The sequence below is a fragment of the Pleurodeles waltl genome, chromosome 10, assembly GCF_031143425.1.
Source record: "Pleurodeles waltl isolate 20211129_DDA chromosome 10, aPleWal1.hap1.20221129, whole genome shotgun sequence".
Lineage (NCBI taxonomy): Eukaryota > Metazoa > Chordata > Amphibia > Caudata > Salamandridae > Pleurodeles > Pleurodeles waltl.
In genome coordinates this window covers 1040595760-1040622119 of record NC_090449.1, presented here as the reverse complement: position 1 = coordinate 1040622119, position 26360 = coordinate 1040595760, and the positions used below count along the sequence as shown (strand labels likewise).

Sequence of the window (26360 nt, the reverse complement as noted above, 5' to 3'; positions counted from 1 at the left end):
CAGACAAAGGCACAACTTTGCTGGCCCGAAGAAACAATCATTCCACTTGAAGTTTCTCCAAAGTAGCAAACCTATTTCATTGGGCCCTTGAGGAGAAACTAAAAGACCTCGTGGTTCCCTCTTTGGATACAGTCAGCCACCTTATCCACACTAGAAAAATCTGAGCTTTATTTCTGAGAATTGGTCCCAAGCAATAGGCCATGACTGGGTGAAGGCCCCGAAAGTATCGGATGGACACAACGATAAGCTCTGGGCACAAAGCCGACTTATCCCACCAAAATCAACCCCTTTTAGCGGGAACTCACTCTTCTATCATACTTTGGTGAGATCTTTGATATGGCCTGCTGCCTTGCCCTGATGAGAGAATCTGACTTCCATTTTGCAGACTAAGTCTGAAGGTAACATCCAGCGCGGAGCCAGCACTCTTGGTGTACTTCCGAAACCATTGCCACGCCTCAAAATATCTACTCACCTACTCGCTGGGGCAAGCCAGTTTTTAGCAGGTTGAGTAGAGTTTTGGGCCTCTTGGTCCTCCCTGGCGAGGAAGCAGAAGCCACCTATACCATGCTGATAATACACTACACTAAAGGTCACTGAATTCAGTGAGACGCACAGGTGGGACTGCTGACCCTTCCGGATATGCAAAAATCAAACGTGCAGGCCAGGAGGGCCAGCAGAGCACAGATCATCTAATTTAGGGGATTGCAGTGCAGGCTCAGGTTACACTACAGTCAGCGTGCAACTCATTCAAGATGTAATTCAAGCACCATCTGTTTTAGTTATTGCTTATGTCTGTTGGTGTACGCACACTACCCATTAGCTGATTACATTCCGCCACGACAGGAGGTGCAGTCCTTGTCTCACACACACACAATGCACATTCTGAAATGTTTGTAAACCTGCAGCTTACTGACAAAGTGCTTCTGAAGACTTCTATCTTTGGCAATGCAGCACTTGTTCTCCAGTATGGACTGGAAGCCACTCGCCCTTCAAATGATGGAACAGCACTACCCATAGAGGATTACTGCGTTATTAAAAAAAATAAAAAAGGTTTGAAGCAGCAGCACAGACCTGTAAAACTTTAGAGAACAAAAGTTAACTGTTTATTTAGCTGCAGGAGGATTTTTTTTTTTGGGGGGGGGAGGGGGGAGAGGATGGGAAGTTTCAGTGCATCATCTGATGAAAAAAGTGAATATTAAAAACCCAGGTGTTGAAATACAGTATAGATTGCAAAGCAAAACATACTGTAACTTAATCTCAATAGTGTAATGCCTCTTTATAGGAAGTTAGATTTTTTGTTTGAAAGATCACTTGTGCACTGCTTTAGAAAATAACACATTTGCTTTCCGGCGTGCCAGTTCAATCTGTTTTAGCACATCATGCCAATGTTCCAATCAGTAAATTACTTGTACAACTGGAGATCAGGCTTGCAATCTCGAAGTTGTAGAACATTTTGTTATCTATGAGGCAGACCCCTACATGGGAAGCAACGGAGTGCAGTACGCTCATGGCCGCCATTTTCACCCACATGAAAAAGACAACACAAGATTTCAAAGTTGGCTGTTCAGTCACTAGATTAAAGCATCTCCTTTAATTAAAAGAACACAGTTATAAATTGCTTGATAGATGAACCATGGAAAAAAAGGTTTTTATTGACTTCTTCGGTAATACATTTACAATCATTATGACATTTGCGAAGGGCCTGAATTGCAGTTCTGTAGTCCAAGATTAAAAGGGAGCAAACAGTAGGAGGGGGTTCAAATCCTTGGGGGGGTCCCTGTTAATGGGCCTCTGCCCCTTTAGATCACTGACAGGAAGCCCTGTTTGAAAAGTAGAGGGCAAGCAAGTGCATCACTTAGGATTCAACAGTGGAGTGAGGAACAGAACCACACCTCCTGGTCCCAGAGAGAAGGCTCCCTTCTTGACAGCAAAGAGGCCCGGCCATCTGCATTACAAAAGTAATACGCTTGCATTGGCAGCCGTCATTAGGGCAGCCAGTGGCAGGACACATCTAGTTAAAAATACTACCAGTCACTAGATATTTACGGCTAGGGAAGACCCCAGCAGCAAACCTCCTGCTCAAAACCAACTTTGTCTGGCAGCTGTAGAGGTGTACAAGCGAGGATTTAATATAAGCATCAGAGCTGAGCCAAGCAAAGTCCAGCTTGTGTATAAAAACTAGAACAGAGCAGAGCCCCCATCAGCAACAAACATGACAAAATATGAAAAAGACTACCTTTCAGAAGGGTTTGCTTAACATGTGGAACTGTTTTTACTTCAGTCTATTAAGACTGTCTACATTCCATTGTGTTTATAAAAAGTGATAGTTTCACAACATTGACTTAGAAGCAGTAGATGCGTGAAACCCATGTGTCACATACATTCTAAACTTAAGGAACAAGATGATAGTGCATTAAAACGCATGCACATGGAAGGAATTCTAAAGTGCATATTCTGAACATACTGTTTTAAAGAACTCTCAAATATGATGAAGAAAAAGTAATGATACAATAATTTCCTACACTCACAATGTGGTAGAGCAGGGAAGCCAGGACTGATTCCAAGTTACCTAGTTAAGCTACTAGGTAGGTGTCTCTATCAAATGTTTTACGTTGCAACTAGGAGGGAATGCCAAAGGGTCAGAAGGCGATTTGAGTTGTGTGCCACTGAAGGGTTGTTCAGCAGCTACTGGGAGAGAATGAGTGCCGCATAATGAGAAGGAGTAATAAAAATAGTAGGGGCTTGACGAAAAACAAACACTAAAGAAGATGTTGGTATCCAGGCAGGCCTCTACCAACTCTCAAACCAAGGTTCATTTTTCAAGAGGATCTTTAGTGACAAATTCACGTTTAATGTCTGCCAATAGTATGGCGACTCACAGTGGGTGGTTTGGGTGTGCCGCCGAAGAGAAAAACAAACAAAAAACCCCCAAAACACTTAAAACTCCTAACTGATTCATGGGTCGAGGTTATTAGAGTTGGGTTAAGCAGATGGATCTAGATCTGCAGATCTAGTGATTTTGATTAACAGAAATTTGAAGATTTTTCAAGGCCTGATCACAGTTGGCCTCAATATGTGACTATGTCCTGGCCTATGATTGGCAATAAGTGCTTTTTCTGCACTATTTTTTACTTAAAACTTAAAAAAAAAAATCATATCTCCAGATTCCACTTCTTGGGTTTGTTGTTTTGGTGTCATTTTGTTTATTAAAATGTGTTCTATTTTTAGGGTCGAGCTTGCGCGCATCCGTTTCACTGAGCAAGACGCTTTAGGAATTAAAAAGGGCTCGGAGCCCCGTCCACATCAGTGTCTTTCATTGGCTCGTGGGCTTGCCTGTTAGAATCTGCTTGATTTCATTAGTGGAAGGCATGCATACGTCATGCCTTTTCCGGTGGATAGCCCTCCTCGAGCGCATCGACCAAGTACAGAAAACATAAGAGGCTCGCTGTTTTCCGTCAGGTTCGTGGACTACTTTTTCTCTATTTTTCCAGCGCAATCTGGCTTGGCAGAAGTCGAGCGCTTTACACAATATCGACCCTGTTAAACACTTAATTTCACTTTTTCCGGTTATTAAACTTTTGCCGATAGGTTTCATGACGAGTGAAAAGTCTGGTTAGGAGTTTACAACGCTATCAGCTCTAACACGAGCAAACGCGAGATCCGTTGCATTGCAAATGCTTGTTCTAATTTGGTTTGGGATATTAATTGTTCATCGATTTGACTTATAGATTTTATTAAAATGATATGTCTAGTATGCACCCCCAAAAGACAAGTTACTTACCTTCGGTAACACCTTATCGGGTAGAGACAATAACTAGTTGCAGATTCCTTACCATAAAATGTTCTCAGGCGTCAGTCTGGATTAAGAGATTTTTCTTGAGCAGCATCCCCTGCATGCCGTTAGGTGGCATTGATCGGCTCTGCATCTATTGTCAGTCCATTGTCAGCGGCATCCACGTAAGAAATTATGTTGCGGTTGCTATTTAGGGCCACTCCGGCACGCTGACGTCAGTTTCTTTTCACGACTTTCCACGGCAGAAGCACAGAGCCATGAAGGACAAAGACAACTAGTCCATCAAAACTAGGGCCATGAAAAGGAGAATCCTTCCTCCTAGAAATCACTTCGCAGAATGGGGTGGGGCAGGATGGGTGGTCAGTAAGCAATCTGCAACTAGATACTTTCTCTACCAGATAAAGGGTTACCAAAGGTATGTAACTTGACTATCTGATAGAGAAATTGCAGATTCCTTACCTTAGACTACACACCCAAGCAATTCCATCTCCAGAGGTGGGTCTGCGAGCTAAGGTCACCAGAAAAACCTGCAGGACCAAGCAGGCACAGTGACCGTTCCTACGGACCTGCCTGTCCAAGCAGTAGTGCTTGGTAAATGTGTGCAGAGATGCCCACGTTGCCGCATGACAGAGGTCTCAGACTGGAACTCCTCCAGGTAACACAATGGTTGCAGCTTTGGCTCTGGTAGAACAGGCACGCAAACCGTCAGGGGGCTGCTCCTTTTGCAGAGTACAACCCATCTGAGATTGTTATCTTCTGCACTGCTCGACCTTCGTTAACACCTACATAACCAATTAAGAGTTGATCATCCACCCAAAACTCTTTGGTATGATCAAGGTAGAACACCAGAGCTCTTTCTGGGTCCAGGCGGTGGAGTCTTTCCCTCTTCCGTAGAAGGATGTGTGTGGGGGGTGGCCTTCATGGAAGGGCGTGACCACTTTTGGCAGAAAGGAGGCCACATTACAAAGCACCGCCTTGTAAGGATTGACGGAAGGGTAAGGCAGCTTAGATGACAATGCATGCAGCTCACTCACCTTGTGGAAGTTTGCTTTCTAAGTGAGAAGCCTGATAGGCTAATTGTGGAGAGGTTCAAAAGGCGCGCACACCAGAAAAGTCAAAACCAAATTCAAGTCCCATTGGGGCATAATGAACGGGGACGAAGTAAGGCCTTTAAGGAACCAATTCACAAAAGAAGATTTAAACAAAGGTTGATCATGTAACAGTAAGAAAGCAGAAATTGCAGTCAAATAACCTTTGAGAGCGCCCATAAGAGAGCCCTGCTAGGCCAAAAAGTATTAACAACACAACTTCAGAGAGAGATCAGACTTGTCTGTACACCATGCCACAAATTTCTTCCGACAGGGCTATATCGTTTTGGTGGAGGGATGCCCGACTGCCAAGATAACATTACAGACTTCGGGCGGAAGGTCAAACGCGGTCAACTGCTGCCGCTCAATTGCCACGCAAGAAGGCAGGACAGGTTTGGGTGGAGAACTCTCCCCTGCTGCTGTGACAGAAGTTCCTCCAGAAGGGGCAGTCTGATCAGAGAATCAAAGGTCATGCTCAATTGCTCGGGATACTAGATCCTGTGTGCCCCGTCCGGAGCCACAAGGATTACTTGGGCCCGGTCATTCTTGATCTTCTTGAGAATTCTGGGCAGAAAGGCATGCACTCCACTCAAGACAAAAAGCATTGCTGAGTGAGTGCCACCTTAGAAACTCCAACGCAATACTGATGACATTGTGCGTTCGCTTTGGAGGTGAAAAGATAACCAAGGCTCACCCCACTGATGAGACCTTGCACGACCTCCAGATGTTGAACCACTAGGCAACTGCCCTGCTGTTCCAGCCATTCCAAAGGTGCAGAGCCTCCTGACAATGGGTCAATTACCCCACCCCGCTTGTTGCAGTACCACACGCCAGAGAGAGAGAAAGAGGAAACGCTTTCAATGCTAGCCTGAATGCCCAGAGTTGATGTGGATGCATGCACCAAGAATTGTGCAATCTAAGGGTTGGTGCCGCATCTGTTCAAAATGTAAAGGGACACCAATGCCAGGGTGTATTAAACATTCAGTTTATGATCCATATTTTGCTGGCTTTTATTTCATCCAGATCTCCAAAAAGGTATCCACTGACAAATCTACTGTATGCGTCTAATGTCATATGAAAGTGCAGAAGCGCCTCTGTTTGGATGAATTCAAGTGATTAAAACGAAGTGAAAAGAGCATCAAGTGCAGACCTGGCAGAGGCAGTAGGAAGCAGGGATGAGGGCATGGTCATTGTATTAGACACAAACTTCTTATTATGCAGAGTCTGCTCCCAAGAAAGTAGTGACAGAATTCCAAAGCAAATGTGCCACAATAATGAATTTGTGACAAAAAGTAAATAACTTGTTATTTGTCTTGTTTCGCAGCACTTCTCTTTTCAGTCTTAGTGGGTGGATGCTTCGGAGACGTGTAATCGGGGTGGGCACATGAAGCACTACACTTGTGACCCACTGAATTGCAAACCTTAAGCTCGAACTTAACATCTAAACTGCAACTTCAGCCAGTAAGTGTTCAGAACAATAAGCAAAAGAGCTTGGTGCTCGGAGCCAGTTCCACATGTGCGGTGTACTTATAATGTGAATTGTTTACTGACAAAATGTGTTTCTAATACAGTATGTTAACATTGGGTTGGTAAGCAATAAAATGGCAACGTTTAAAAACACAATTTTTAAATGTGTGCTGTGCTAAAACCACACATAGGCAGCACATTTTTGAGAATTAACTTGCTAAAAACAAACAGAGCATACAAAGCAGCTGAGCTCACAAAGAACACATATTACCTTTGGTAACACTTTCTGGACAGGACAACAGAACTGTATACCTCACTTGGAACCTTATTAGTCAGAGGAAGTCCAGTCCACAAAAAGGAGAGCCGTGCGGGTAGTGAGGAATCTGCAGTTAAAGTATCCATAAAAAACATTACTGAAGGTAAGTAACTTGTTCATCTGATGGATAATTCCAACTGTAGATTCCCCACCCGGGAATCAGTACCAAAGCAATTCTCACATCAAGGAAGTGGGTCGGGGAGTAGGTATTACACTAGGAAGGAGAAATGGGCACAATGGCCCACCTGATATCCGTGAATTGATACAGTAGTGCCAGATGTGTATGATCGCCCAGGTAGCGGCCTTGCAGAGTTCTGGAGATCAATGGATAAACTAAGGGCCTGCTTAGAACACGGTGTAGGAAGTTGGCTCTGTATGTGCTATTTCAAAGTAAGGAATAGCATGCACAGAGTCCAAGGGTTCCCCTTAGAGGTAAAATAGTGGTAAAAAGAGATAATACTAATGCTCTATTTTGTGGTAGTGTGGTCGAGCAGTAGGCTTATCCAAGGAGTAGTGTTAAGCATTTGTTGTACATACACAGACAATAAATGAGGTACACACACTCAGAGACAAATCCAGCCAATAGGTTTTGTATAGAAAAGTATCTTTTCTTAGTTTATTTTAAGAACCACAGGTTCAAATTTAACATGTAATATCTTGTTTGAAAGGTATTGCAGGTAAGTACATTAGGAACTTTGAATCATTTCAATTGCATGTATACTTTTCAAGTTATTCACAAATAGCTATTTTAAAAGTGGACACTTAGTGCAATTTTCACAGTTCCTGGGGGAGGTAAGTTTTTGTTAGTTTTACCAGGTAAGTACGACACTTACAGGGTTCAGTTCTTGGTCCAAGGTAGCCCACCGTTGGGGGTTCAGAGCAACCCCAAAGTTACCACACCAGCAGCTCAGGGCCGGTCAGGTGCAGAGTTCAAAGTGGTGCCCAAAACGCATAGGCTTCAATGGAGAGAAGGGGGTGCCCCGGTTCCAGTCTGCCAGCAGGTAAGTACCCGCGCCTTCGGAGGGCAGACCAGGGGGGTTTTGTAGGGCACCGGGGGGGACACAAGCCCACACAGAAATTTCACCCTCATCGGCGCGGGGGCGGCCGGGTGCAGTGTTAGAACAAGCGTCGGGTTCGCAATGGAAGTCAATGAGAGATCAAGGGATCTCGTTAGCGCTGCAGGCAGGCAAGGGGGGGCTTCCTCGGGGAAACCTCCACTTGGGCAAGGGAGAGGGACGCCTGGGGGTCACTTCTGCAGTGAAAGTCCGGTCCTTCAGGTCCTGGGGGCTGCGGGTGCAGGGTCTTTTCCAGGCGTCAGGACTTAGGTTTCAGAGAGTCGCGGTCAGGGGAAGCCTCGGGATTCCCTCTGCAGGCGGCGCTGTGGGGGCTCAGGGGGGACAGGTTTTGGTACTCACAGTCGTAGAGTAGTCCGGGGGTCCTCCCTGAGGTGTTGGTTCTCCACCAGCCGAGTCGGGGTCGCCGGGTGCAGTGTTGCAAGTCTCACGCTTCTTGCGGGGAGATTGCAGGGTTCTTTAAAGCTGCTCCTTTGGATAAAGTTGCAGTCTTTTTGGAGCAGGTCCGCTGTCCTCAGGAGTTTCTTGTCGTCGTCGAAGCAGGGCAGTCCTCAGAGGATTCCGAGGTCGCTGGTCCCTTTGGAAGGCGTCGCTGGAGCAGAGTTCTTTGGAAGGCAGGAGACAGGCCGGTGAGTTTCTGGAGCCAAGGCAGTGGTTGTCTTCTGGTCTTCCTCTGCAGGGGTTTTCAGCTAGGCAGTCCTTTTTGTTGCAGGAATCTAAAATCTTAGGTTCAGGGAAGCCCTTAAATACTAAATTTAAGGGCGTGTTTAGGTCTGGGGGGTTAGTAGCCAATGGCTACTAGCCCTGAGGGTGAGTACACCCTCTTTGTGCCTCCTCCCAAGGGGAGGGGGTCACATCCCTAATCCTATTGGGGGAATCCTCCATCTGCAAGATGGAGGATTTCTAAAAGTTAGAGTCACCTCAGCTCAGGACACCTTAGGGGCTGTCCTGACTGGCCAGTGACTCCTCCTTGTTATTCTCATTATTTTCTCCGGCCTTGCCGCCAAAAGTGGGGGCCGGGGCCGGAGGGGGCGGGCAACTCCACTAGCTGGAGTGTCCTGCGGTGCTGTGACAAAGGGGTGAGCCTTTGAGGCTCACAGCCAGGTGTTACAGCTCCTGCCTGGGGGAGGTGTTAGCATCTCCACCCAGTGCAGGCTTTGTTACTGGCCTCAGAGTGACAAAGGCACTCTCCCCATGAGGCCAGCAACATGTCTCTAGTGTGGCAGGCTGCTGGAACCAGTCAGCCTACACAGATAGTCGGTTAAGTTTCAGGGGGCACTTCTAAGGTGCCCTCTGTGGTGTACTTTACAATAAAATGCACACTGGCATCAGTGTGCATTTATTGTGCTGAGAAGTTTGATACCAAACTTCCCAGTTTTCAGTGTAGCCATTATGGTGCTGTGGAGTTCGTGTAAAACAGACTCCCAGACCATATACTCTTATGGCTACCCTGCACTTACAATGTCTAAGGTTTTGCTTAGACACTGTAGGGTCACAGTGCTCATGCACTGGTACCCTCACCTATGGTATAGTGCACCCTGCCTTAGGGCTGTAAGGCCTGCTAGAGGGGTGTCTTACCTATACTGCATAGGCAGTGAGAGGCTGGCATGGCACCCTGAGGGGAGTGCCATGTCGACTTACTCATTTTGTTCTCACTAGCACACACAAGCTGGTAAGCAGTGTGTCTGTGCTGGGTGAGGGGTCTCTAGGGTGGCATAATACATGCTGCAGCCCTTAGAGACCTTCCCTGGCATCAGGGCCCTTGGTACCAGAGGTACCAGTTACAAGGGACTTATCTGGGTGCCAGGGTGTGCCAATTGTGGAATCAAAAGTACAGGTTAGGGAAAGAACACTGGTGCTGGGGCCTGGTTAGCAGGCCTCAGCACACTTTCAATTCAAAACATAGCATCAGCAAAGGCAAAAAGTCAGGGGGTAACCATGCCAAGGAGGCATTTCCTTACACACGGCCAGTGTAGTCTCATCACCGCTTTGGAGGAATGTGGTGAATAATAAAAAAAAAAATGTGGGAGGCTTGATGGATCCACATGGATTGGACACACCACCTTTGGAAGGAAGGATACCAGAGTGCAAAGCACCATTTGTCAGGAAAGAGGGTGGTGTATGATGTTTGCAGAGAAAGTGCATGCAGCTAGTCGACACAGCAAACCGATGTAACCGCAATATGGAAAACGATTTTCAAACCCAGTTACCTAAGGAAAAGAACTGTGCACGGGCTTAATCCTTGCGGACATCAAAAACTAAAATTAAAGGTCACACTGCAACATAAGAAAAGGTGCACGCGTAAACATACATAAATCCTTTACAAAAAAATGCATCACAATCAGTGATTTGGTCAAGGAGTGCTGAATAGGTAAACGTAGAAATGCTGAAAGGGCCAAACAAGTAACCTTTAACTATACCCACTGTAATGCCTTGCCGGGCCAAAGACAACAAATACTCCTAACTTGGAGTGAAGAGGGTGGACCTGAATTATTTCACAATAAGCCAATACAGACTGACTTGATGGCTCCTGGCAAGAAGCCAGGATCTCAATTCATCAGCTCAGATGGCAAATCAGAACCACTCCACTGGTTCCATTTAATCTCCACACAGAGCTGGAGACTGAAGGTTCGAGTGCAGGACTCTGCGCTACTGTCCTTAAGGCATATGCTCAAATTCAACAGGTCGAAGTACCAATCCCTCCACGTCCAACTGAAGCTGGCAGAAGGGCCCATCTTGATCTTTCCTAGGACCAGACGAATGGGAGTAGTGGGTAAAAACACGTAGAGCAGGTGGAACATGTCTCTGTGGGAACTTTGAGGAGGAAACTTTATGGCAAAAAAGGCCAACCATTGCAATTTCTATGAGGAAGTAAGCCGAGCTACCAAGTGCATGTCCCACTGAGCACAAACAACCTGTGCCATAAGGGATACAGAGCCCACACTTGCAGTCGCCAAGCTGAAGCTTGCCGAGCCCTCCCAGCCAAACTAGGCAAGTGATAGTCGGAAGTTACCTGAGTGACCATCCACAGGTGGAGCTGCTGAGCTTCTAGACTTAGCACAAGACCTTTACACTGCCCTGATTGTTGCAGTGCCACAGGGTGGTTGCGTTAGTCTGGACCCGCCCTTGCTGAAAGGCAGAAAGACTGATGGCCAAATGAGACCGCGCTCCATAAGATGAGACCGACCGCGCTCCATAAGATGATGCTGCCGCCCCATCAGAGATCAATGTCATCAGATCAACAAGTCATCCCACAGCCTAGGGTTGATGCATCAGTGACCTCTTACGTCTGGATGTGGCAAGAAGAATGGCCTACGGCAAGCTGGATTGGCATTGGTCATCCACCACAGAAAGTCAAGGGCAGCCTCGCTCCAAGACGTGAATGCTTTCCGACAGCACCCGTACAGTTGAGCCCAATGAAGCAGAAGATTCCACGGCATAGCTTGCTGAGGTATGAAAATACGTGCATTCATGATCTGCAAGGTGAGTCGTGACCGCAACCTTCATTGTCCTGAACACAAGGGGAGCGGCTATAAGGGTAAAGGGCAGGACTGAAATGGTAACAGTCCTAACAAGGAACCAGAGAACACCTGTGGGGCTGCAAAACTGGCACATGAATGTGCACGTCCTGCAAACTAAGGACACTAACCAGTCCCCGGATTCCAAGGTAGACAATGGACCAGCATCAGTATTTTGAATTTGTCCTTCCTCTGGAAGACGTCTAAGATTGGCTGCAAGAAGACCCCCCCACCCCCCCTCACATGTCCAACACCCATCTCCCAACCTGCTTATGGCCCAGGAACTATAAGGAGTAACATTGTGTGTCCCGTTCTGCCTCAACCACAACTTTGGCAAGCAGAGAATGAACTTAATTGACAGTCTGGCAGCTTGGGCTATTGAGGTGCTGAGGGGCGGACTTAAAAATGAAGGGTAACCAACCTAAAAACAGACATCTGCGTGCCTTTCTGGAAGAGTAAAACAAATTCTGCCCCCTACTGGCCCCAAATAAGAACTGCAGGAATTACTAAAGTGGCCTGGTAGTAGTTACAGTAGGCGAGGAGGAAGAAGAGTAATGCTGAAGCTTAATGAAGGCTACAGTCTCTGCCACAACTTTGTACTTACAAGCCTGAAAAGGCTCAACAGCCTGCTGAACATGTTGTGGGGGATGCTGTTGGTGGCAGTCAAATCCTCTCAAAAAGTTCTGTTACTTCCAGTACTGTTAGTAGAACTGATGTGTGCAAAAGCAGACCCTAAAGATCGTGCCATAGTCCTGTCTTCTTTAAAGTGCGCCAGAGAAGAGCCCACCATTTACCAGGGAGCCTGACTCCATCAAAACGTGGAGCATTGTTCCGGTTGAACATCACTGGAAAATTCAATGGCGCACTTCTAGGCGTAGGGGCACAAGTGACACGATCGCGATGGTGTCCAGGCCAGTCTGAATTGTGTACTAGTCTATGTCATGGTCAACCTGCACCATCTGTGCAAAAGAATGTCTGAAATCCCCAGGAAGAGCAGACAAAATCTAACTTGACATATCCCAAGGCGCACAGGTGTGATCTAAGAGGCACATTGTGTTCAAAGACCGGAGAGCTAAGCTGGCAGACACAAAACAACCTCTGCTAAAAGAAACAATTAATTTCAATTTACAGTTCATCAGAGCTGTTGAAGTCTGCACCACAAGTTTTCCCAGTCAGGTGCTAAGGCAACAAGGTTGGGGTCCACACATCTGGGCAAATGGCACAGTGTAATCCGACAAGTTACCAGACCAAAGATTAGAACATGGTGCAGAAGCAGAAAGGCATTCCTTAATGGCCCCATTAAATAGTAACAAGAGCTTAGAGGTTGAAACTTCCAATTAATAAATTAGCCTTAATGTCTACTGTAGGTCACTGCAAATTCAAAACCCCTGCAGCCTTGTACACAACCACTGCAAAGGGGACACTCTTCAGTACTTGGACTCAAAGGGGAGTGAAGGCTCAAGGACACAAGCATTCTGCAAATAAAAAAAATAAAAAAAAGCCCTTTATTACTGTAAAGGGTGGGTGGGTGGGTGAAATGGGAGAAGGTGATCCTCTTCATCGTCATGTTATGAAGATTTTTAATGAGCAAGGTTGTCCTCAAGAAGGGGGGGGGGGGGCAGTAATCAGGGTGCCTATTGTAAACTAAGAGATAACTGGTATTGCTTTGCTAGCTGGACGGGCGTTCAATCCATAAGCTAGGACCTAGGAAACAAGAGCTTAATCCCTTCCAGGTAAAATTAAAACACGGTATCACAGCGAGATTGTGGTCCAAGATTTCAGTGTCTCATGGGGCAATAAGGTGACCTAACGAAGTGAGAATAGGCATGTCCAAGGTATTAGGAAGGCGACTAGTCACAGAAATCTTTAAACTTAATTTGCTTTTCTTCAGGCAATCAATGTAGATCTGGAAGCTAGTTAGATACTGAGTGGGTTCTCGGCAGATGACAAAGGCCTTGCATTTTGAATGATCTGCAATCTCTCCTTAACATAGTCAGTGGAGCCCAGATACAGGATGAACAATAATTTAGGGGCAAAATTATTAAGGTCTGCACAATCGTCCTCTGAATGGATGAGGAGTGAAAGCCTAAACTTTTCTTCAGGCATCTCAAAATAAAACAGCAAGATTCCAACACTTTGATCTGTGGTTCAAAGGACAACTTATTATCACCCCAAACTCCCATATGCATGACTGCTGGTTTTGGAGCTGGCAGTTGTCCCAATACCTTAGGCCACCAGGAAGGTGCCAAACTTCAGAGAGGTAAAACCTCTGTTTCATTAGCATTTAGCCTCAGACAATTCAAGATCACTCATTGTGCCACAGCTGTCTCGCAGTTCCTGAAGTGAGAGGTGTAAGGAAATGCCTCCTTGGCATGGTTACCCCCTGACTTTTTGCCTTTGCTGATGCTATGTTTTGATTTGAAAGTGTGCTGAGGCCTGCTAACCAGGCCCCAGCACCAGTGTTCTTTCCCTAACCTGTACTTTTGTTTACACAATTGGCACACCCTGGCATCCAGGTAAGTCCCTTGTAACTGGTACCCCTGGTACCAAGGGCCCTGATGCCAGGGAAGGTCTTTAAGGGCTGCAGCATATCTTATGCCACCCTGGGGACCCCTCACTCAGCACAGACACTGCTTACCAGCTTGTGTGTGCTGGTGAGGACAAAACGAGTAAGTCGACATGGCACTCCCCTCAGGGTGCCATGCCAGCCTCACACTGCCTATACAGTATAGATAAGTCACCCATCTAGCAGGCCTTACAGCCCTAAGGCAGGGTGCACTATACCATAGGTGAGGGCACCAATGCATGAGCACTGTGCCCCTACAGTGTAAGCAAAACCTTAGACATTGTAAGTGAAGGGTAGCCATAAAGGTATATGGTCTGGGAGGCTGTCAAACACGAACTCCACAGCACCATAATGGCTCCACTGAAAACTGGGAAGTTTGGTATCAAACTTCTCAGCACAATAAATGCACACTGATGCCAGTGTACATTTTATTGTAACATACACCCCAGAGGGCACCTTAGAGGTGCCCCTGAAACCTCAACCAACTACCCGTGTAGGCTGACTGGTTTAAGCAGCCTGCCACACTCGAGACATGTTGCTGGCCACATGGGGAGAGTGCCTTTGTCACTCTGTGGCTAGTAACAAAGCCTACACTGGGTGGAGATGCTTATCACCTCCCCCTTGCAGGAGCTGTAACACCTGGCGGTGAGCCTCAAAGGCTCACCCCCTTTGTCACAGCACCACAGGGCATTCCAGCTAGTGGAGTTGCCTGCCCCCTCCGGCCATGGCCCCACTTTTGGCGGCAAGGCCGGAGGAGATAATGAGAAAAACAAGGAGGAGTCACTGGCCAGTCAGGACAGCCCCTAAGGCAACCTGAGCTGAAGTGACTGACTTTTAGGAATCCTCCATCTTGCAGATGGAGGATCCCCCCAATAGGGATAGGAATGTGACCCCCTCCCCATGGGAGGGGGCACAAAGAGGGTGTAGCCACCCTCAGGGCTGGTAGCCATTGGCTACTGCCCTCCCTGACCTAAACACACCCCTAAATTCTGTATTTAGGGGCTCCCCTGAACCTAGGAACTCAGATTCCTGCAACCTAAGAAGGACTGCTGAGCTGAAAAACCCTGCAGAGAAGACGAAGACACCAACTGCTTTGGCCCCAGCTCTACCGGCCTGTCTCCCCACTTCTAAAAACACTGCTCCAGCGACGCTTTCCCCAGGAGTAGCGACCTCTGAATCCTCCGAGGACTGCCCTGCTCTAGAAGGACCAAGAAACTCCAGAGAACAGCGGCCCTGTTCACCAAAGACTGCAACTTTGTTTCCAAAGAAGCAACTTCAAGACAACTGCGTTTCCCGCCAGAAGCGTGAGACTTGCAACTCTGCACCCGACGCTCCCGGCTCGACTTGGGGAGAACAAACCCTTCAGGGAGGACTCCCCGGCGACTACGAGACCGTGAGTAGCCAGAGTTGCCCCCCCTGAGCCCCCCACAGCGACGCCTGCAGAGGGAATCCCGAGGCTCCCCCTGACCGCGACTGCCTGACTCCCAGATCCCGACGCCTGGAAAAGACTCTGCACCCGCAGCCCCCAGGACCTGAAAGATCGGAACACCAGTGCAGGAGTGACCCCCAGGAGGCCCTCTCCCTTGCCCAGGTGGTGGCTACCCCGAGGAGCCCCCCCCCCCTTGCCTGCATCGCTGAAGAGACCCCTTGGTCTCCCATTGATTCCAATTGAAAACCCGACGTGTGTTTGCACACTGCACCCGGCCGCCCCCGTGCTGCTGAGGGTGTACTTTCTGTGCTAACTTGTGTCCCCCCCCCGGTGCCCTACAAAACCCTCCTGGTCTGCCCTCCGAAGACGCGGGTACTTACCTGCTGGCAGACTGGAACCGGGGCACCCCTTCTCCATTGAAGCCTATGTGTTTTAGGCACCACTTTGAACTGTGCACCTGACCGGCCCCGAGCTGCCGGTGTGGTAACTTTGGGGTCGCTCTGAACCCCCAACGGTGGGCTACCTTGGACCCAAACTTGAACCCCGTAGGTGGTTTACTTACCTGCAAGACCTAACAATTACTTACCTCCCCTAGGAACTGTGAACATTGCACTGTCTAGTTTTAAAATAGCTATATGTGTTTTATTTGAAAAGTATATATGCTATTGTGATTATTCAAAGTTCCTAAAGTACTTACCTGCAATACCTTTCATGCAAAGAATTACATGTAGAATTTGAACCTGTGGTTCTTAAAATAAACTAAGAAAATATATTTTTCTATACAAAAACCTATTGGCCTGGAATTGTCTTTGAGTGTGTGTTCCTCATTTATTGCCTGTGTGTACAACAAATGCTTAACACTACTCCTTTAATAAGCCTACTGCTCGACCACACTACCACAAAATAGAGCATTAGTATTATCTCTTTTTGCCACTATCTTACCTCTAAGGGGAACCCTTGGACTCTGTGCATACTATTCCTTACTTTGAAATAGTGCATACAGAGCCAACTTCCTACAAGAGGGTACTGGGTCAAGCTGGTAGAAACTAATCAAGGCCTCCAACACCAAATAATAGCAGCTCAGAGGCAGGGGAGCAACAGGTCAGACATTCAAAACCACAGGTTGTGTCTTTGTTATTTAATAGTGCGATCTGACAGGATAAAGCAAAAGTCTGCTATGGATACAATGTCTGAAGAAGTGTGAAATCCACAACTAGTGCCACAAGAAGAGGCACAGCGTTAGGAATAACTGTTAAGGTCTGTGGCATCAGCATCAAGGTGCAGGCTGGGGCTGGTGACGGGCCTAAGTGACTTTGCTGGGAAAGGCCCAGACATGAGTCCGGCAGGACCCCCTATCCCCAACAGATCTGTGGGCTCAAACAAGCATCAGAAGAAACTTAGTCCACACTGCACAACTGCCGCATAGCCTCCTTGAAAACCTCAATTTGCTGCGGAGTCCACAACAGCCTGGAAAACCCAAGGCACATTGACACTGATCAAATGTTTGGCCCCTAGAGTCTGAGGAGACAAAGTGGCCTTAGAGCGGTGACTGACTTCTGCACTTACGCTTTGACTCGTGTTTAGACCTCCTATTAGACTTACTTGATGACAAAGAATGGGACAGACAGCAATGCCAGGACTTTCAGCCAAATTGACCCCTCTTCTTGGCAATGTAGATTTGGCCTTTGTTGCTTCCAGATGGTGTATCAGGGGAAACTTGTAGCAGGACTTCGAGCCCTGTTTGGTGCAGGGGCACCAAAGATCAATAACGTGTGGATCAGTGACTGGCCTCTGCTTCCGGAGTGACTACACAGTTTGAAACCTGTAGTCTTTCGTGAAGGTTTTGGAGAAAAATGGGAAGAGGTGAAATTGGGAGTGGAGATCTAGAGCTGCATTGTAGACCATGGACAAAAAGAAGAACTGATGTCAATGCGCAGGAGTGTCACATGTATATAACTCAGTCATTGTGGCTACAGGCACTGTGCAGTCTATGTATAAGCCGACGGGGCCACCGGTCGACAAGCATGAGCTATTGTAGGGGGTTCCCAATCCAATCTGGGGTGTGGAAAGACTTAGGAGTCAAGAATCTATATTTGGAAGTATCCATCACAAAAAGTTTTTTCTATCAAATGAGAACGGGTCCCTCAGTTCATCAGTCTCCCACCAGGGCGAAGTCAAATGGGTCACGTGTCACTTCAATCAGAATGAGGAAACATTCTCGAGCCACATGAGAGGCTCGCAGCCATATTTTGTGCCTAATTGCTAGTGTACACAAAATTCCACAAAAGTAAAGATCAACTGGATGCTATAAACATAAATAGTGGCAGCAGCTACTTGTCTCTCTGCATCGTCCCTGCTGGCAATAATTATTCTTGGAAATGTGTGTTACAGGCCTTATGCAAGGCTATCTTTATATTTGCCATGGCAAATATAAACATCACTACTAGCCACAACCTATAAAATACAGACTAGACGCCAATACAGACACTTACATTAACATGAATTAATAGGTTGCCAAATACTTAACACATTAAATAACTACATATGTCTATTGCTGTTTCTCTACTTGAAATGCAGTCGCCTACATGGCTACACAAACTGCTTCTCAGGTTGATGAACCAGTGGTGTGATGTAGGAGATCTGAAGGACAAAATATATAGCCTGCATGGGAGTGAGAGCAGATAGGCCCAATACACATTGATCAACCTTCAAGTGGGATAATTCACTGCAGAAGAGTGAGTCAGCACTCCATTGCTACCAATAAAGTTAAGATTTTTTTGAAGACTAATACTTACGAATACATAGTCAGTTTGTCCAGATCGTCGTGCATGTTGAAGGGATACTGTTCTCCCAGTTGGAACAGTTTTTCGATTGCTTCATATATAAATATGAGACAAATAAGTGCAGCAAACGCTTCCTCTGTAAACCGAGTGATGTAGCAAACGAGGCTACTTGCATCCGTGGCTACCAATAGTAGGCATAAAAATGCCGTCCACAGACCAATACTGGTACGGAGAGACAAGTAGGAAAGACCATAATCTCTGTGCAAAAAACAGAAAACAGAAAAAAATACTGTTAGTCTCAAACGCACCCACTTCTAACAGGTTTCTTCAACGAGAAAATGTAACATAATATTTCTTTACACAAATGATTAGCTGCTCATCTACAACTTTAGGTAACGGGCAGAGACAGACGCACACACACTTTGAGATACACACCCACCTCGTCCAGTTAGAATATCTAAGTGCTTTGTAGCAACTACTTTAATATCGAATTTTAGGTGCAAAAATCTAGCTCTTTAATACCAAAACAGCACATGTGGATTTAGAAGAAACACATGTGAATTGAATGGACATATACATATATTTTTTTTTTTAACTATGTACTGGTTTGCTCATTACCTTTCATTTGATTCTTTGGGTAGCTGTTAACAGTATTAAATTTGTCCAACAATCCTTCAAAAAAATGGCTTTAGCAGCAATACAAATCTTAGATTTCATACAAAGGATCAAATATGTCCATCATAAATCGGATCATTTTTGCCTCTGAAAATCATTAATGGACAAAGGGGCAACATTGAAAATCTGAATTTACTGATATGAGCTGATATGCTCCCTGTGTGTTAGATAAAATCCACAATTTGAATCTCTAAATCAGTACACTTGTTGGAATCACCTTTCAACAACTAGTACGGAATGATTAATTTTTAAAACATCCAAATATTTACATGGCTCTATTTCACACAATGCAGTATTCCAAAACGAAAATCACCTCCATAAAGGGAAGTGCACTGATTTCCAATTTGGCAATAAAAATCTGTTCCAAAAACCTACTTGAAACCTATTATTCAAAAGCCAGCTGAAACCAATAAGCAAGAGTAGAGATCATTCAATATTTTATCTACTAAAAAGAGATGAAAACTTTAATGTAAGAAAACCTAAGTTTTTCTGCACTAATCCCAAACTAATTTAGTAATGGGATTGAAAAGTAGAAAAGAGGAGGACTGAAGTCAATCCATTTTAGTGTAGTTTAGGGCAAATACCACGTGCGTAAACGAGAACTCAAGAGGGAGTTTAAAGAGCAGTGGCGAGCCCTCCACTTTGAATCAGGATAGCAAATAAAACCCCATAATCCTAACACCCTAATGAAAATATGAATTATAACAAAAGGTTCCTTGACACCTTCAAAAAAAAAAAAAAAAAAAACATAGAGACCCATCCCTCTATTGCAAAAGTAGGTTGTAAAAGAAGGGGTGGAGATTTGCATAAAAGAAAAATGTAGTAGAGTCATGGCAAAGAATCATGTAACGTATAAACATTACAGGAAGTGCCTCACACACATCGTCACCAAACACCTGTCAAAGAGCGCGGTCGACTTGCTGGGATCTCATCAGCACTTTCCTATAGATGCAGGGTAACAGGCCAAACTCAAATAATAATTACTGTAGAGAGTGGTCAATACAGCTGTGTTAGAAACACTTTATTGGTCACAGGGTCTAACAAAGGGCTCCCTAAAACACATCTTCACCCTCTGAGCCACTGATCACAATTACAACAAAGTTAAAAATGTGTCCAAAGTGCCCCAAACATGTTTAATGGAATTAGCCCTCTACGCATGATTAAAAACCATTCAACATGCTCAGGCGACAACGCAATGGGCAGCTGACATGTTTCATTGCCAAAGGAAGGTTACACCATTTTCATCAGGGCAAGGGGACCGAGCAGTCACGCAAACAGTACACTGCACCTACTGAGTAAGGGGCTAGAACAAAAACAAATAATTGGTAGTCAAACCTCTTAAGTGTACAGATGTGCTCAACAACAGAAAAAACACAACATAAAAAACTAACATTTTGTGTTAAGATATCTACAACACTGCCACCATGTTAGGCAAGTACAAGCAGGGAATTCAGTGTATTTTGGCAGTCAACAGCAGGATTGCATTCAAGGATGACTTAAAGGTCAATATAAACATTTCAGATCAATAAAGTTAACATGAAAAGGCACTTTGAGCTAACCAGTTGAGTCTTCAAAGCTGCATTCCTGATGTAGTCTAATCTGGCCAAGTATGTTACTATATACAGTATTAGTGTGCATTACAAACCGATTTCTGGAAACACGTTGTGCACTCTACATGTCATTCCTTGACAAATTAATTTGCAGTAAAATGTTTATTTATGTAGGTTTGTTAAGACAGAAATTTCTTAAGTTTTGTAATGGAGAAGTACTGAGGAGAATATAAAGCATTCAAAACAGAAAATGAAGCATGATAGCAATCCTACGTAGACTGGAATTTGTATGGAGCCCAGAAGAGCACATTAGTTGCTAAGCAAATACAACACAATCTAACTAGGGCTAGACACAGAACATCATAGTAGTTCACAATATGTGCTCTTCAAACCCAACATGTACAGCTATTACTCCCCATTTTTGTATAATTATTCGGGCAAGTTAAACTGATGCAAGCAGCTCAGTCATTTAAGGCTTTCTGGTAAATTTTCAGGAAAATTACAAATGGATGACAACTGTTGTGTAGGCTGCATGTCAGAATAACAACAAAATATCCCTCCAGAATATAGACATACTCCACATCCACTTACCTTGAAGATAGATGCATGCAATCTACTTGGGTAGCCTCTAGCTAGGTGGATGTGGGAAAGCATTGTGGCAGTCTATATTTAGGACCTGACATTTCTGAAAGACTAGAATTAAAACTAGAGATTCTAGTAGTACACCAATAAGTAGGGCCATTTGGGTTGCATTTACATAATAGAGCGGTTGTAGGAAGTTGGCTCTGTATGTGCTATTTCAAAGTAAGGAATAGCATGTACAGAGTCCAAGGGTTCCCCTTAGAGGTAAAACAGTGGTAAAAATAGATAATACTAATGCTCTATTTTGTGGTAGTGTGGTCGAGCAGTAGGCTTATCCAAGGAGTAGTGTTAAGCATTTGTTGTACATACACATAGACAATAAATGAGGTACACACACTCAGAGACAAATCCAGTCAATAGGTTTTTGTATAGAAAAATATCTTTTCTTAGTTTATTTTAAGAACCACAGGTTCAAATTCTACATGTAATATCTCATTCGAAAGGTATTGCAGGTAAGTACTTTAGGAACTTCAAATCATAAAAATTGCATGTATACTTTTCAAGTTATTGACAAATAGCTGTTTTAAAAGTGGACACTTAGTGCAATTTTCACAGTTCCTAGGGGAGGTAAGTATTTGTTAGGTTAACCAGGTAAGTAAGACACTTACAGGGCTTAGTTCTTGGTCCAAGGTAGCCCACCGTTGGGGGTTCAGAGCAACCCCAAAGTCACCACACCAGCAGCTCAGGGCCGGTCAGGTGCAGAGTTCAAAGTGGTGCCCAAAACGCATAGGCTAGAATGGAGAGAAGGGGGTTCCCCGGTTCCGGTCTGCTTGCAGGTAAGTACCCGCGTCTTCGGAGGGCAGACCAGGGGGGTTTTGTAGGGCACCGGGGGGGACACAAGCCCACACAGAAATGTCACCCTTAGCAGCGCGGGGGCGGCCGGGTGCAGTGTAGAAACAAGCGTCGGGTTCGTAATGTTAGTCTATGAGAGATCTCGGGATCTCTTCAGCGCTGCAGGCAGGCAAGGGGGGGATTCCTCGGGGAAACCTCCACTTGGGCAAGGGAGAGGGACTCCTGGGGGTCACTTCTCCAGTGAAAGTCCGGTCCTTCAGGTCCTGGGGGCTGCGGGTGCAGGGTCTCTCCCAGGCGTCGGGACTTTAGGTTCAAAGAGGCGCGGTCAGGGGAAGCCTCGGGATTCCCTCTGCAGGCGGCGCTGTGGGGGCTCAGGGGGGACAGGTTTTGGTACTCACAGTCTTAGAGTAGTCCTGGGGTCCCTCCTGAGGTGTTGGTTCGCCACCAGCCGAGTCGGGGTCGCCGGGTGCAGTGTTGCAAGTCTCACGCTTCTTGCGGGGAGCTTGCAGGGTTCTTTACAGCTGCTGGAAACAAAGTTGCAGCTTTTCTTGGAGCAGGTCCGCTGTCCTCGGGAGTTTCTTGTCTTTTCGAAGCAGGGGCAGTCCTCAGAGGATGTCGAGGTCGCTGGTCCCTTTGGAAGGCGTCGCTGGAGCAGGATCTTTGGAAGGCAGGAGACAGGCCGGTGAGTTTCTGGAGCCAAGGCAGTTGTCGTCTTCTGGTCTTCCTCTGCAGGGGTTTTCAGCTAGGCAGTCCTTCTTGTAGTTGCAGGAATCTAATTTTCTAGGGTTCAGGGTAGCCCTTAAATACTAAATTTAAGGGCGTGTTTAGGTCGGGGGGGTTAGTAGCCAATGGCTACTAGCCCTGAGGGTGGGTACACCCTTTTTGTGCCTCCTCCCAAGGGGAGGGGGTCACAATCCTAACCCTATTGGGGGAATCCTCCATCTGCAAGATGGAGGATTTCTAAAAGTTAGAGTCACCTCAGCTCAGGACACCTTAGGGGCTGTCCTGACTGGCCAGTGACTCCTCCTTGTTATTCTCATTATTTTCTCCGGCCTTGCCGCCAAAAGTGGGGCCTGGCCGGAGGGGGCGGGCAACTCCACTAGCTGGAGTGTCCTGCTGGGTTGGCACAAAGGAGGTGAGCCTTTGAGGCTCACCGCCAGGTGTGACAATTCCTGCCTGGGGGAGGTGTTAGCATCTCCACCCAGTGCAGGCTTTGTTACTGGCCTCAGAGTGACAAAGGCACTCTCCCCATGGGGCCAGCAACATGTCTCGGTTTGTGGCAGGCTGCTAAAACTAGTCAGCCTACACAGATAGTCGGTTAAGTTTCAGGGGGCACCTCTAAGGTGCCCTCTGGGGTGTATTTTACAATAAAATGTACACTGGCATCAGTGTGCATTTATTGTGCTGAGAAGTTTGATACCAAACTTCCCAGTTTTCAGTGTAGCCATTATGGTGCTGTGGAGTTCGTGTTTGACAGACTCCCAGACCATATACTCTTATGGCTACCCTGCACTTACAATGTCTAAGGTTTTGTTTAGACACTGTAGGGGTACCATGCTCATGCACTGGTACCCTCACCTATGGTATAGTGCACCCTGCCTTAGGGCTGTAAGGCCTGCTAGAGGGGTGGCTTACCTATACTGCATAGGCAGTGAGAGGCTGGCATGGCATCCTGAGGGGAGTGCCCTGTCGACTTACTCGTTTTGTCCTCACTAGCACACACAAGCTGGCAAGCAGTGTGTCTGTGCTGAGTGAGAGGTCTCCAGGGTGGCATAAGACATGCTGCAGCCCTTAGAGACCTTCCTTGGCATCAGGGCCCTTGGTATCAGGGGTACCAGTTACAAGGGACTTATCTGGATGCCAGGGTCTGCCAATTGTGGATACAAAAGTACAGGTTAGGGAAAGAACACTGGTGCTGGGGCCTGGTTAGCAGGCCTCAGCACACTTTCAATTGTAAACATAGCATCAGCAAAGGCAAAAAGTCAGGGGGCAACCATGCCAAGGAGGCATTTCCTTACACAGGTGACATCTTAAGTCATGATACTTGTATACTAACATTCGAACAGGCTAACGCATCAGGCAAAATGCATATTCCAACAGAATCAACCATGTCAACATTATTTTAATGAGTAACCTATCACTTTTGCCAAATTGTTTGAAAACACAAAGGGAACCTTTTAAATATATACATTTAGAAGGAGGCAAAACTTGAATACAAAAGTTATCACAATATGGGCAGTTTACCGCCGTTCGAATTTGAGACATTGTTTCAGGTAGAAGACTTTCATTTGATAGTCCATTCCACCACCAAGAAACTAGATAATGTTCTGCTCTACATTAGTGTTGACTCATCATATCCCTTCCTCAAAGAAAAAATACAGAGCTTTCTCAATAAACAATTCAACAGCCACATAATTTTATGCAAAACACACTAAAAACAAAATATTACTTACTTGCAGAACTTAAATAATATCTTTTCAAATACAAGAACTGGTCCAGTGCTTCCCAGTATTGTGAGAGGTTGCCCAGCAAAGAGAGAGTATGCAATTCCTGTCAACGATGCTCCAAAGAGAGATTCGATTGCACTCTGTTTAAAGGGCGAGAGAAAGAAGAAAAAAAACAGCCGCTATGGTGCATTGCTGCCATGATGGGAGAAGAGTTCAACAATTTGTATTTGTGATGAAAACATGCACAATAAAAAAGTATGATCAACTATTTCTTCAGAATATATAAACCAAAAACACTGGAACAGGCATATTAATGTGACCTCTGAAAGAACAACTGCTTCTCTGAAGCTTCAAAAGGTCTTCATTTTTTGTTAATATCTAGAGTTGGATGGAGGGGAGGGGGATAAGGGGGCTTCAGCATTCCTGAAGGGACATGCGCAATCGGCTGTGTTTACACTGGCGAATACTGTGCACTCCATGGTCGCGGACTGACGCAAACAGCTCATTTAATGTTTGCATCACTTTGTAAAATGAGGTATGTGGCAAATCTCTGAACGAAGGGAAATATGTTCTTGAGGTAATGTATATTATTTGGCTACCTAAACAGTGCAGCTCATCATGCAGCAAGTAAGATGCCCCCACCTTTTTATCTACAGTGGTGGAATCAAATAATTTGTGAGCCTCCTCTCATACTATTAAGAACAAAAGTAGAACCTGCCTGCAGAAGCAGCATTTCACACTGAATATGGTGCGCGGGGAAGGCGTCAGACTAAAATGCAGAACTGAAGCTTTTCATTATTTATAATAATGAGTGAGAAACTAAAATGTTTCACCAGATCCTGGCTAAATTCCAACTTAAAAAAAGGCAAGAAAACAGCAAATGCTTAAGTAACGTAAGCTAGTTATGATACATGTGATACTACAGAAACATTCAAGTAGATGACCGAGCAGTAAAAGTAACACTGTGAATAAAGAACCAGTTGCTTCGCCTATACCGGGCTTTTGCAAAGTCGGCCCTGGAGAGCCGGGTCTATGCCAGATTTTTTGCATATCCACATTTAGAAAAAAGAGGTTTCAGAAATCTACATTTTTCTAAATGTGGACATGCTAAAAATCTAGCATGGACCCGGCTCTCCAGGACCGACTTTGCAGAACCCTGAACTATACCAACTCTGGTAAAGAGCTCATCCGTCCATAATCTCCTAGTGACCAACACAAGGGAGGGTTTGACCCTTCCGGTATGACCGACAACGATATTGTAACACTTGTGAAACGCAGCTGACTGAATTCAACCCTCACCCCAGGCCCTTTTCCAGTGATACCCTCTCTAAGCTTACCCCTCATTTCCATCATGGAGTGTGAAAACTGTTTTGTTTCTATAAATGCACACTCAGTCTGTAGTCAACAGGCCTACTCCTACAAGCCCACTCAAAACCCAAATTGTGTGAAAGGATGATAGTTTCCTAACAACTTACTACATAGAGCTCTAAACAAACCTGGTTATTACACATAGAAACACAGATTTCAAACGCTGCATAGCATATGCTCTTCATCTTTCATGTGTAGTAAATTTACAGTTTGAATGCAAAGTGGTCAGGCTGTTAAGCAGACCTAGAGAAATAGGGACTTTTAGGGCATGCACAGACCTTGCCTCTGCTCAGCTGCAGCAAAAACAACGCTTCAAAATAAGTAGACTCTTGTAAGTCATAAGGGAAATGCTACCTACCCTGTAAGCATCTGTTTGTAGAGTGGAATGCCGCAGATTGTTGGTTGCAAGGCATTTATTTGTTTGAAGAAGTCTTTCGAGTCTCAAGATGTGGTGGGACTCCTCTTGGAGACCGCTGCGCATAGACACTAAATCCAGGTTAGATTGTTTTCACATATCGGCTGACGATATGTACCAAGTGTCAATGCAGATATTGGTAGGGGAAGTGCAATGTGCAGTTAAAGTTAGCAAGAGATCTTCTGGGGTTGAGCGCGGGTGCGTATTAATGTACAGCACTGCACACTATAAACAGATGCTGGCGGGGTAAGTAGCATTTTCCGTTTGTAGCATGTGTGCCTGTAGACAGGCATGCTTAGCATAGACTGGGAAGCGGTGCCCTTCAGAAGTTGTGGCTAGTATGTGGATGATGCAGATGTCTGGAAGGTGGTCCTTCCGCTGTCTGGCCTACCATGGCCCGTTAACTAGCTAAGATGTCCACAAAGTATGGGATGCTAC

General features: G+C 45.7%; 1 protein-coding gene across 3 annotated transcripts in view; it reads right to left on the bottom strand.

Annotated features, from left to right (window-relative positions):
• The window catches only part of SLC4A7 (solute carrier family 4 member 7), a 305235-nt gene that overhangs the window by 76539 nt on the left and 202336 nt on the right, over positions 1-26360 (bottom strand). For all 3 annotated transcript variants that reach the window (XM_069212019.1, XM_069212017.1, XM_069212018.1), the window contains 2 exons: positions 24146-24279; positions 18046-18291 (listed from right to left, as the gene is read on the bottom strand). In XM_069212019.1, the coding sequence (XP_069068120.1) occupies positions 18046-18291; positions 24146-24279 (380 nt within the window). The remainder of the gene's footprint in view (positions 1-18045; positions 18292-24145; positions 24280-26360) is intronic.